The sequence below is a fragment of the Diplotaxodon limnothrissa genome, linkage group LG7 (genome assembly GCF_057381915.1).
Source record: "Diplotaxodon limnothrissa isolate DT_005_m linkage group LG7, D_limnothrissa_male_GT1.1, whole genome shotgun sequence".
NCBI classification, from domain to species: domain Eukaryota; kingdom Metazoa; phylum Chordata; class Actinopteri; order Cichliformes; family Cichlidae; genus Diplotaxodon; species Diplotaxodon limnothrissa.
Window position 1 is genome coordinate 36426235 of NC_140602.1, and position 12948 is coordinate 36439182.

A 12948-nucleotide genomic window follows, 5' to 3' on the forward strand; every position below is an offset into this window, starting at 1 on the left:
ATATAGCATATACACAACACTACTCAGTGCATGGCCCAATTAAACATCGTTACTAACCAATGATAAGACTTAATCTGACAGGATACAATACTGAAATACAACTGGCCCTTTTTGGAGGATTATTTATTAAATATCAGCAAGCAACGGCCTTTTTGACATTGAAACGTGACGTCTCTGCAGAGGAAAGGAAAAAGATTGTGGCAAGTAAATACTTTACAGTCTCGGCAGCTGGAGGAGGGATGATTCTGGCTTCTAACAGAGCTCCCTCTTTTCCGACTGACTAAGTGGAGCTCTTAAAATGAATACTTAAAACCAACAGATCTTGTTTTGAGTATCAAAAACTCAAAAATCAATACATCCCTGAACACTTTCTACTTTCTTCTCTGCTAGCCTGTAAGCTCAGTAGCTGGGACCAAGTTTACTTGAGCATACAAACTCAGCGGCCACTTCATTAGTTACACCTTGCTGACACAGGTTTGGACCCCTTTTGCTGCCAGAATTTCAGCAGGCCGTCTTGACCATGCCTACATGCATCAAGCGTCTGCCATATGACCTACTAGCAATACATTTGTGTTAATAAGCAGTGAGAAAGGTATCCCTAATAAAGCGGCCAGTGAAATTGTCTCTTAAACTCTTAAAAATCCTTGAAGAATAGTTTCCTTTTTGTGATGCTCAAAACAAAAAGTTTTTTTTAAGCGCCATATTCAACCACAACATTTACATGCGGCTCTCGGAACATCCACACTGGATACAAACACAGTCGAAGCATGCTACTGAATACGAACATCTCAAATGGGTAAGGGAAGGGTGATAGGACAGACTCCTCTCTTATGAAATATATCTATGCATATATCTATAAATTGCATGGTGACTGATATATTTTTTACAATATGAACCCCTCAGGCTGCACATCCCTCCTCTATCTGCTAAAGGTAAAAGTCACACCATGGAGGTAACCGAAAGAAACGAACAAGAGAAATCATCTACCTTTTACACATCCTAGCAGGTTTCATAGCGTACAATATTACATTTTGGTCATTTCAATTTTAAATGGCCTTCTTTTCTGATATTTAATTAATTTTAAATACGTTTATTTAGTTGCATCCATTGTAAAATATGAGAATACTTGCAACAATTTTATTCTTTGATATAACGTATCTCTCTTTTTTTTTTTAATTGTCTAAATTTTTTCTCTTCTCAAGCAAGATGCATACACAGTTAATGTGTAGGATTTGGTTGGGAATGATGTGCGGGGGGGGGGGGGGGGGGGGGGGGAGATGATGTAAGGGGGTGGGAGTAAGGTTAAGAGGAGAGAGACTGATTGGAGGATTTTTAGCTCGTCACTTCCTCGTCTGGTTTGTTCATGGCCTTGAGCTGCTCCAGCAGGCTGGTGGGAGTGAAGATGTGGGTCGATCCTGGAGACACGCACACGCATAAAGAGACACACAAACACAGCGTGTTAGATCTGCACGATTGGAAGGAAACTGATGAAAAATGTGTTTTCAGCTTATGTTATGAAGCCTACTTTTTAGACGAGGACAACCTTACATAACGTTGAAAGTAAAGATAGATCGTAAAGTTATGGAATCGTAATTTGTTAGTCAGCAAGTTAAAATGGATTATTAATATGTATTAAAAGAGTCTTAAAAGTGTTAGGGCCGGGGGGGGGGGGGGGTATTTTCACTGTACTCAAGTGGAGGTTTAAGTGCTTTTGGGGGTTTCCGTTCCTTTTTTGTCTTGAGGAGATTCTTTGTATTCTTTTCTGACACACACATTAAATGCGAAGGGGAAAATAAAGCATTACGCTCACATCACATAAGTCAGAAAATGAATTAAAGGTTAAGTAACTATTTAAACCACTTCAAATTTTGTATACTGGCTATTTTAAGAATAGACTAAAACCTTTCTGGGTTTAGATTGTTTTGCACATTAAAGTGGAACTATTTTGCTTCTCTTTATTTTCTGTCATATATATATATATATATATATATATATATATATACACACACACACACTGTTACAATTGACATTACATTGAACTGGACATGGACAAACTTTCAAATACTTCAGTATATGGACAAGTAATCCCTGTAATCTATCCTGGGATGTAGCAGATGTTAATTGGATGGTATTTCCAAATACAGTCACAGAAACAAGCTAATTTTGTTTAGCTTTCTAAAAGTACAAAACAGTGGAATTTGAGGCCAGTATGAAGCTGAATTTTCATTGTGGAGCCAGAGCTATAAAATAGAAGCTGTAATATTATATCACTGACACTGGATGTCTTGTATTGATGACTGCTCCAAAGGCTAATGCTAGGCTAATGTGGCTAAATTAGCTTTCTCAACAATTGTATTGTGTGTATCTAGGCAGGCACTTATCCTACCGATAGATCCCCAAAATTGTACTGGAGTAACACAGTGTGTCCATCAAAGTATGAATTTTGTTTTAAGAATCAGAAATTTAATTTGTAATATGTTTAAGAGATGAACTGAGGAGCTGCAAATAGTACCAGTATAAGATACAAAGATTTGTTTTTTTAAACTGTTAGTAACATAAAACTGTTCTTGCATAGTTCCAAAATAAAGTGGGAATGAGCACAATAGGTCCCCTTTAGTTTCTGGAATTTTTGTGACCTTGTGCAGGAGTATGTAATGCACTACTCTACTCTAATACACTCTCACTCCACAAGCATACAGTCAGATACCGAGTTATTAGGCTGTGTTATAAATCACATGCAGCTGAACACAATGGGAGCACACAGGCGCCACACAACTACTATGACTAAGTTAGCTTAGAGCAGCAGGTGGGCTAGTTGAAAACCTGCAACACCAAATCTGTATTGAGGTTTTGCAGACACGTGACCGCGAACCACACAACGTTAACTTGTCTGCCATTTTGGATGTGTGACAATCAAGGTGACAATGTAGGAGTAAGTGAGAAATGTCACACAGGCCTAGCCACCAGTTTGCAGCTATCTGGCAACCGAAAAAAAGGAGTATTTCTCATCTGGTTCCGAGTGCTTGCTGGAGGTTAATGGCAGACATTGGGAAAATGATTGCTAAAGACTCAATCAAACAGGCCAACAACATGGGTGAGTAATCCCTGGGTAACCACCTACTAGCGGAAAAATGTGTATTCCCTAGCTAGTTACTAGCCTATTGCTACAGTTGTAGTTTGAATGGAAGCTAGCTACTACTCTTCTAGCTGTAGCAAAACTGTGACAAGTGTGATGCAAGAACAGCTTTTACTTTGAAGTGTAAATGTGAACCTTCTTCTGGCTTCCTTGTACTTTGTCAAAATGATCTGCCGCTAGGCTAGTAGTTAATGAGTATTTCCAGCCAAACTTGAAAAACTAAAGGTGACTGTGGGAACCTGCTAGCAAACAAAGTTTTTGTTGCAGCATTGTCTTTGCAACCAATTTCAAGCAGCAAGCACCAGCAACCTCGAGAAACCATTGCCATCCAGTTGGTGGAATATGCATTTTCCCCTATCAGTCCATGACTGTATCACATCCAGTATGATAGACAACTCTCAAGCAATGTGTGCATGACATCATGTGACAAACCCCAATATGCACAATCATGAAAATGTGCAACCTTTATTAAAAGGGCATGCAGACAGCGGAAAAGGTTATAAGTATTTCAAGAAGTCAAGTCATGAAATCCAAAACCAGTGAGCTGACTCCGCTGTCTAACTTAGATTTGAATGGAAATGTGAAAATCAGTAATTCTAATGGCTCAAGGATGGACAGCTGAAGACACATTTCAGACATTGTAAAACTTGAAAGGTGCAGGACTGGAGCAAAGCAAACATTTACTTGTGTCTTAATTCCTGAACATAAGGAGGGTAAACATTTGATTTGATTTACTCCAGACACCAACAGTTTTTGACCTATATTGGTTTGTTTCTGTTGCAAAGCTGCATGTTTCTTCCAGTTTGGCTTGATTAGCTGCTTTACCTCTAACACGTTAACCTGATCCGACGTGGGGGCACGTGAAATGGAAGCAGTTAAAGGCAAAAAAATTGAACAAAATCCCCCAAATAAACAGAAGAGAACGAGGCAAGTCCATTTCATATTGGGTTAAGGTGATGCGGTGGTTGCAGGAATCAAGGGGGTGAGTGGGTTAAAGTTGGGGTCAGGCTAGAATGTCGAATTGGCTTCGCCTGCTTCTCTGCTGTTCCCAAAACACACAGCTTGGTGGGCCATTTTTAGCCCCAGAAACAACACTGTGATGTTACGCTCCAACACCAAAAATTACTGGCATATAATAGCACAGTAAAACAAAAAGACTTGTTTTAGGAAGTAATGGCCATTTTTGCTCAGGAAGCTTTGAATGCAGCAGCATGTGGGGAGGGAGGCTTCATACCGCTTATGGTGAGAGCTGTGAGAGCTTACTGAGAAAACCTTAAAAAAAGCTTGGTTTGTAAATGATATTGCTTTAGCAGATTAGTCATGAGATGGATGTTCAACATTCTAGTCTAATAAAAAACTGCATTATATATTAGCTTTTTACTAATTAATAATCATGAAATAACCAGTCAAAGATATTAATAGAAAAGCATTATGGAGCCATGTTTTTTGGTGATCACTAAGGGATGTAGTCTTTTTATTAAAAGCTCGTTAAAGCATAAAATGTTTTCTTTTTTAACCCTTTGTTCAAAGCAAATCGAGCATCATCTTCTCTCAACAGCCCTGGTTTCACTTAAAAGTATAATGAAAAAGGTCACGACTCCACCCATATGAATACCAGAAGCCACACCTGGTTTAAGTTTGGTCAGTGTGCACTTCAAGGTCATCTCCTCGTGTACCTTTTGATCGCTTTCAGCACCGGTCCCATTTCATATCCCATCTGAGTCCCATCTGACCAGTTGCAATTTTATTACACAAATTTAAACTGGAGGGTTAAGATACAGTTATGTGAAAGAGAAACCGTTTACCAGACTCTATGTGGTGTTGTTAGGAGCAGCTCATGATTTAGCAGCAATAACTTGAAGTAATAATTTTCTGTATGACTTCATCAGTCTCTCATATCACTGTGGAAACATTTTGGACCACTCTTTACAACATTCATGTCACAGTGCTAAAGTAAAGTCCAGGACCCCAGACAACAACCCCAAATACAAATTAGAACAAATGGGTTTGTGGTGCAGGAAGGTATTTATAGAAGTATGACTGGAAGGGGTGTGGTCCAGCTGGAAAAATTCACATAAATTACTTTCAGTTCACTCGTAAGTTCCCAAACTGAGCTTGGAAGGTAGACGGGAGGAATCGCTATCTAATGTAACAAAATCGATGCCACTGGGAACACCCTTTATGGTGTACAAGGATGGTGTGCAGGAGACGAGGTTGGCAGCTGCCTCTGCCTTCTGATGGTTATGTCAATCAAGGCTAGGTTATCTAGTTCAATGACAATGGATCTCTTGATCAATCACAGAAGAGCCACAGTTACTGCAGATTAGATTTAATAACAACTGAAACTGACTGGAAAGAGTTTGAAGATACTGACTGAGTACCTGAGTGGACCTGCAGCTGCAAAACAAGCCAAAATCATCACTCCTCCACCACTGTGCTTGATAATTGGAATGAGGTGGTTGTGTCAGTATGCCAAACATTGCACTGTGCATAGAGTCCGGTGAACTTTCTTTTTTCACATTACTGTATTAACACACTGGAAAATATCCCGATGCACCAAATAAAAGACAGAATGGAACTATCTCCGACCAATATCAACAGCGGAGTAGGAAATACTGTAACACTGCTCGAGGAGACCACCCTGAAGGGTAGACTCACCAAATTGAAATTAGGTATGGTATTTAATCTTTATTAAATACACCTGAGCTTTTGGCTAATTTTATGCAGCTAAACTTTTTTTTTTTAAATCTTTAATTCATTGTTTGGTTCTCCACACATGTAGGTAACAGGATTTCTGTTGATTGCTGAAAAGAGCAGACTCAAAAGCAAAGACTTTAAACTCACTAATTTATCCATCAGTGTGTGTGTCCAGGTATGATGTTGTCTGAAAGGAGCTGCTTTGAAAGCATTATCAGTTATTAATATATATGTGCTCACATAAACAAGGTGATGTGCTGAATACTAAGACAGAAGATGAGTATTTTGAAGATGTGGATAGTGCCCTATGTTAGATGATGTTTTTTTGGGATCTCTCTCTTTTTTTAGGTGGGTTGCTAAAGCATATCAGGTGGAACAATGCTACATTCTCAGACTGTCCGCACAGAGGAGTTGTGACGGTAATACAGAAGGCAAATATTCATATGAATGCATATGAACTTATTTTTGGTTGCTTGGTTTCCTCTGTCACCCAGCTGCCCTGCTTGTCAGCAGATCTCCATCATCATGACAACATTCGCTTAAAGTCCAGCATCCTCTGCAGACAGGTCATGAGCCATGTGAGCATGTGATGGTGAGCTGAGTGGACAAAGTCAGGCGGTCAAAACAAAAAAAAAAAATACACAAGGATTAAAAAACAAAAACACACACACAAAAAAAAAACCCAGAAAAGAAATGATAAAGTGTGTCTCTGAAACCCAACATCAACTCAAGGACCAATCCGGAAAGAAACCAGTAACAAAAAAAGGTGTTTGTTTGGTGTATGTAAAGGGCAAATTATAAAAATAAATCAGAGGAACTGATAAAGATGTTGGGGCAGATTAAATCTGGAGTGAGTTTTAAACAAGATCAAAGGGCCTTTGGGTGCCCATCACGGGGCGATTTAATCCACCCTGCAGAGATGATGGGAGGAGGCAGCAGGGATGGGTTCACGACCTCCTCAGGCATGGCCGCTGATCAGCACAGAGTTCAGGATACAGGAAGTGTGATACGCATGCCATCATCACATCAGCGTTGTGAGGATGTGAGCTAAGACTGCTCCAACAAATCTTAGAGTTAATTTAAGTAGTTGAAATGTTAAATGTTTATTGCACTGGATTTGTGGATAAGCTGAGAGACTTTGCGAGAATACACCTGTTTGGAGTTATGGTTTCAGTCTGAAACACATGACGGAGTCGCGGTTGAGTTACTGATACATAGGGAGTCTGATGGAGCAGTCCATGCAGTGAGGAAATGTCGGGGGCATCCATCCCTGAGGAAGTGGGGAGGAGGAGGGTGGAGTTACATAAAACAGTACTGAGTGTTCAAAGAAGAAGGAACAAGGAAGAAAGCCCTTGTGCTGTGAAGGTTCAGAAAGGGCTTCTTTGCACGGCTGCCTTTACTTTTTTCTGTGTGATTTCTCTCTCCCTCCCTCCCAATCTGTCTCTGCCTCACTCGGCTGAGGGCTCAGGGTCCTCAAAGGACACCCTAGTGGACTCTCGGAAGTCGGGATGCTGCAGGTCCTTTAAGAATTTGGTGGGGGTGAGCATGTGGGTGGCACCTGTGGAGGAACAGAAGTGGCTTCACCACTCGTCTCACAGCACATGCCATGCCCCTGCCCTTCCTTCACTCGCTCTCTCCAGAAAACAAAAGGATCAAAAAACAAGCAACCTGTCATACAGAGCACACACACACACACACACACACACACACACACACACACACACACACACACACACACACACACACACACACACACACACACCAAGTAGCACAAACACAAATAAACTGGGAACACAGACACAGAGAAAGACATGGCGTGGCTGCAATTTAAAGACAACAGTTGTTTTTAAAGACAACAGCAGAAGCAGAGCACAACAAAAGACACTTTCAGTTAACATAACAATATAACACAGACTGGCTGGCAAAGCTTCAGGACATCAAATAAACAGTACACAGGAACATGACACAAAGGGGCTACTTTAACACAAAATGCTGCACACAATAATCTACCTGCTATCTGCAAAAAAAGCTGCTGCAGTGTAAACCTGTCGATGGGAAATTTCTGTGACAGCAATGTGTGACGTGGGATGTATGCCGCCCTGTATGTGTGTGATGAAATGAGGTCTGCTGCGTTTATAAAACTTGAGCCTATATTTCTAAATTTCCATTTTGTTTCCACAGGCTGAAAAAAGTAAAAATACTGAAATGAAGCCCAAAATATGAAACCGCATTTAATGTTTCAGAAAACTACGTTTATTAGTCTATTCCAGTCAGATTTCCCTCTATACTCCAGACTTTGTTTCTCCGCCTGCCCATCTTTAATGTTTTTTAGCCACGTCCCAGGTCACAAGTCATCTGTGCCCATCAAAGACCACACACTGAATCTTCAGCCTCTCTTTAATCTGAATTAGGACGCAGCTTTTCCCACCTCTCGTGAAAACATGCCCACTCAGAGTCACACCCACTTTGTTTTCAAGGCGATGGATGTGTCTCTAACTACCCACCCCAGCAGCCTACACTACCCTCTGCAACACTACTCACCAATGATGGCTTCCCACTTCCCATTGGCCTGTGTGACCTCATAGGCGCAGCGCATTTCGCTGAAAGACACGCCGCCGATAATGAATACCATGACACGTGGCCCAGTGCGGTACTCTCCGGGTGTCTTGTTCTTGTGCCAGTGGCCGTACCGAGCACTGCCGGAAAACAACAACACAACAATGAAAGTACAGTATTAATACATTCTTTTGTTACTTTATTTTTGTGAAAATGTACAAAAAGAGAAAAAAAAGACAAGAAATTATTCACACAGCAAAAGGACAAGGCCATCAGTCACTTTTAAGTATTAATCCCATAGTAAAGATAACAACAGAAAGCATAACTGAGTGGATCCCATCCTTATGCAAAGGGGGAGCAGTTCATTTTTGTCCACCATGTTTATTTAATCCTGCTCCTTTCTTTTTTAATACTCAGAAGGTCTTCATGAGTCTAATCCATAGATATAGCTCTCCAGGAAGCAGGGGAATCCAAAGTTTCATCCACAGACTGGTAGTTTATCCATTTTCCCCAGTACTTTTCAAACCTTACACTCACACGTGTCAGAGAAAAAGGTCAACTGTTCCATTTCACAGATTTCATGAACTATTTTTATCCTCTCAGGGGTTGTTGAAGATTCTTTATTTAACCACGTCTTAGTTACTGCTTTCTTACTTGCACTTAATCATATGAACAAGTATCTGTCTTGTTTTTTGAGGTCAAGTGGAACATTCTGCTAATAAATAATACAAATATGTCTTTATCTCTGCTACCACATCCAACTAGTAAGAAAAAATCCCAGAAAATATGAACACGATCTGCACATATATTACCACACATTCGCCAACACTGCCCATTTTCAGGTATTTTACTCCATTTTATTCTTTTGGACAAAAAAAACTTGGTGTGCTCTTCGTGTCTTTATCCAGACCTCTTCTGATAGCTCTATGTTTGCTCCTTTCTCCCAGCTTGATTTAACACACATTGGACGAGACTTCTCTTCAATTATAAGATTAGGTAAATCCTAGATATTAGCTTTCTGGAAATATTATTTTCATTTATATCAAAAATGAATTTAATACTGTCCTTCCTCCCCTGTGGGCTTAATGTTTACAGAAAGTATTTGTATTTCAAATCAGGATAGGTAAATACTTCTGCTGTGAGGGAGGTGAAGAATAAGAAGTTATTCATAGTTAAAGAAAAGATAAGCGCTGGACTTTTACAATGTAGGACCAGAAAAGTTCTGGTAGTATTACTAGCATTAGTTAGGGTTGATTTGGATAAGCAGGAGTTGGTGGCCTGTAATTCAGCGTTAGGAGAGTGTTAGGAATGTGTTCACATGTTGGTGCCATAATCTACACGCCTCTGGCGGCCGTAAATAAACGCTGATTAGTGCATCAGATAGCTCAGGAACTATTTGGCATTTTGGCCAATTTAAACTCGAAGACATTCGAAGGATGGCTGAAGGGCAAAGGACCACAGTACCGTTTTGCCCTCCAGTGTCCCAGTCGCTCTCCACCTCGTGCAATACAGTGAAATTTTAGAGATTTTCCACAGCAGGCAGGAACCTAACCAGACTAAGAAGAACACCGTGAGAGGATAATATTACTAGCTAGAATAAGAAAAACAAGAGTTGAGGTTTTAGAGCGAAGGAAGGGAATGAGCTGCAGACAGGTGGCTCGGTTTGTACCTGCATCACATCACACATAGGCAATTTATGTTCAGAGCAAAAACCAAATAAGCAAGATGAAGTAAAATTTCACCTGCAACTACTTTCTGAACGTAACAGCTGTTATATGATAGTACCCACAACAAGGTACTTGATGCTGGGTGTGTGTGCAGCTGTGGGGGAGGGACAGTAAAAGAGGCAAGAGAGCATGCAGGATATGTCATGGTCCTGCGACCATGACTCAGTGACTTTATGTTTATGTTCTTTATTGTTATTACTTTCATTATTATTCATGGCTGTTTTGGGATGGTTTGTGTTTGGGATTTTAGACACTGGGTTCTGGGTTTGTGCTCCCTCTGTTGGTCCCTGGTGTTAGTGTTCCCCTGTCTCGTCAGGTTAATCAGGTCCAGCTGTTTCCCCCACCTGTGTGTGATTTCCCAGTGTCTCTTTGTGTACTTATAGTGTGTGATTTCCTCTGCTCCTCGTCGCGTCGTCTGTGTTCATACCCGGTGAATCCCCTGCGTGCTCTCCCTGCTGTTCTCCCTTCATGTTCAGGTTTGCCACTCCCTTTGTGTAGTTTCTCCCAGTTTAGTTCGTCCTTAGTTCTGTTTTGCCATCTCCACTTTATGTTCAGTATTGTCAATAAATCACCTTCACATCTGAGTAAGTGCTGCATCTGAGTCCTCCTTTCCACTCTTCACACGGCCGCTGCCCCGGACCGTGACAGTACGACGCGACCACAAGATGGACCCAGCAGCGCTTAATCCGTCCAGGGAGCTACGGGAGACGCTCATCGATGCCACACAGGAGCTGATCGACCTGTGGCTGGAAAGCCCGGGTGGCACGTCCCAGCGCGCTATAGAGAGGCGGCTACAGCGTCTGGTGACCGGTCTCCCATGGCTGCTGGACTCGCTCTGTTCGTGGGAGCGGGAGTTTCTCCTTTTGGACCTTGGACTTCACCCCCCGTCTGCATTCACTTTCGAGCAGCCCGATGCGGTGAGTCAGCGGGATGCATTGCTTTCCCCAGTTTCCGGGACTTTGTTTTCTGGGGCTATTCAGAGCGGGATGGGAGACTGTATGGATCGCTTACCTACCTTCGTGGTAACGGATCCTTCCCAAGTGGGCGTGTACAAACCCGCTGCAAAACTGACAGACTGTGTCTCTGCCGCTCCTTCTGAGCCAGGACTTTATTGCCATTCTCCGGCTCAGTTCTGTGTCCAACCACAAGCTTCCCAGTCTGTAGCTCAACCATTAGCCTCCCTTAAGCCACAATTTTCACACTGTTTTTCCACCGCTGTTTCTGAGCAGGGAGACAAACTGTTTCACTACGGACCTGTTCCTCAAAAGCTGGCTACATTAGAGACTATTGCTCACTCCGGGGCTTCCCCAGAGGCTGGGTTACTGCCCTCAGCTTACTCTGGACCCCTGGAGGCCAAGATGCCAGCTGTGAACTGCACCGGGCTGTCACTGCCTGAGCAGGGTCAGTGCTCTGCGCAGCTGCAGCCCTCCTTATGTGTGCCGGAGGCCCACGTGCCTACTGGTTTTGTTTCATATGTGCCAGAGGCCCACGTGCCTACTGGTTTTGTTTCATGTGTGCCAGAGGCCCACGTGCCTACTGGTTTTGTTTCATGTGTGCCGGGGGCCCCGGTGCCCACTGGTTCTGCGGCTGTTTTCGCTGGGGGGCCCGAGGAGCCCGTCCAGCCTCCTGCTTCGCCTGCTGGGGGGCCCGAGGAGCCCGTCCAGCCTCCTGCTTCGCTAGCTGGGGGGCCCGAGGAGCCCGTCCAGCCACCTGTGGCTGCTTCTCCACCTGTGGCTGCTTCTCCACCTGTGGCTGCAGCGCCGCCTCCTGCAGTACCATCACCTGCAGCGCTACCACCTGCTACTGCCACGCCTCAGCCTGCAGCTTCAGCCTCGCCTGGTTCTGGTCCAGCTTCATCCTCGCCTGGCCCAGCTTCAGCTACAGCGTCAGCTTCGCCCGGCCCAGCTTCAGCTACAGCTTCGTCCTCGCCCGGCCCGGCTTCAGCTACAGCTTCTTCATCGCCTGGTCCGGCTTCATCCTCGCCTGGCCCAGTTTCATCCACGCCTGGTCCGGCTTCATCCTCGGCTTCATCCTCGCCTGATTCTGGTCCAGCTTCATCCTCACCTGGCCCAGCTTCAGCTACAGCGTCAGCTTCGCCTAGCCCAGCTTCAGCTACAGCTTCGTCCTCGCCCGGCCCGGCTTCAGCTACAGCTTCATCCACGCCTGGCCCGGCTTCATCCACGCCTGGCCCGGTTTCATCTCCAGCTTCATCCACGCCTGGTCCGGCTTCATCCACGCCTGGCCCGGCTTCATCCACGCCTGGCCCGGCTTCATCCACGCCTGGCCCGGCTTCATCTCCAGCTTCATCCACGCCTGGTCCGGCTTCATCCACGCCTGGCCCGGTTTCATCTCCAGCTTCATCCACGCCTGGTCCGGCTTCATCCACGCCTGGCCCGGTTTCATCTCCAGCTTCATCCACGCCTGGTCCGGCTTCATCCACGCCTGGCCCGGTTTCATCTCCAGCTTCAACCACGCCTGGTCCGGCTTCGGCTTCTGCTTCAGCATCGCCTGGTCCAGCCTTCGTGTCTGCATCCTCGTCTGGTCCAGCCTTCGTGCCCGCATCCTCAGCCACAGCATCCTCGTCAGCATCGCCTGGTCCAGCCTCCGCTTCAGCATCCTCGTCAGCATCGCCTGGTCCAGCTTCAGCATCCTCATCAGCCTCGCCTGGTCCGGCCTTCGTGTCTGCATCCTCGTCTGGTCCGGCCTTCGTGTCTGCATCCTCGTCTGGTCCGGCCTTCGTGTCTGCATCCTCGTCTGGTCCGGCCTTCGTGTCTGCATCATCGTCTGGTCCGGCCTTCGTGTCTGCGTCATCGTCTCCGCCTGCTGCGGTCC

General features: G+C 44.2%; 1 protein-coding gene across 1 annotated transcript in view; it reads right to left on the bottom strand.

The window, feature by feature from the left end:
- Window positions 1-1332: 1332 nt before the first annotated feature.
- Window positions 1333-12948, bottom strand: part of stxbp1a (syntaxin binding protein 1a) — a 39030-nt gene continuing 27414 nt past the window's right edge. Inside the window, exons 18-19 of the mRNA XM_085358006.1 lie at window positions 8375-8529; window positions 1333-1415 (exon numbers count right to left, since the gene is read on the bottom strand). Of these exons, the coding sequence (XP_085214132.1) occupies window positions 1333-1415; window positions 8375-8529 (238 nt within the window). The remainder of the gene's footprint in view (window positions 1416-8374; window positions 8530-12948) is intronic.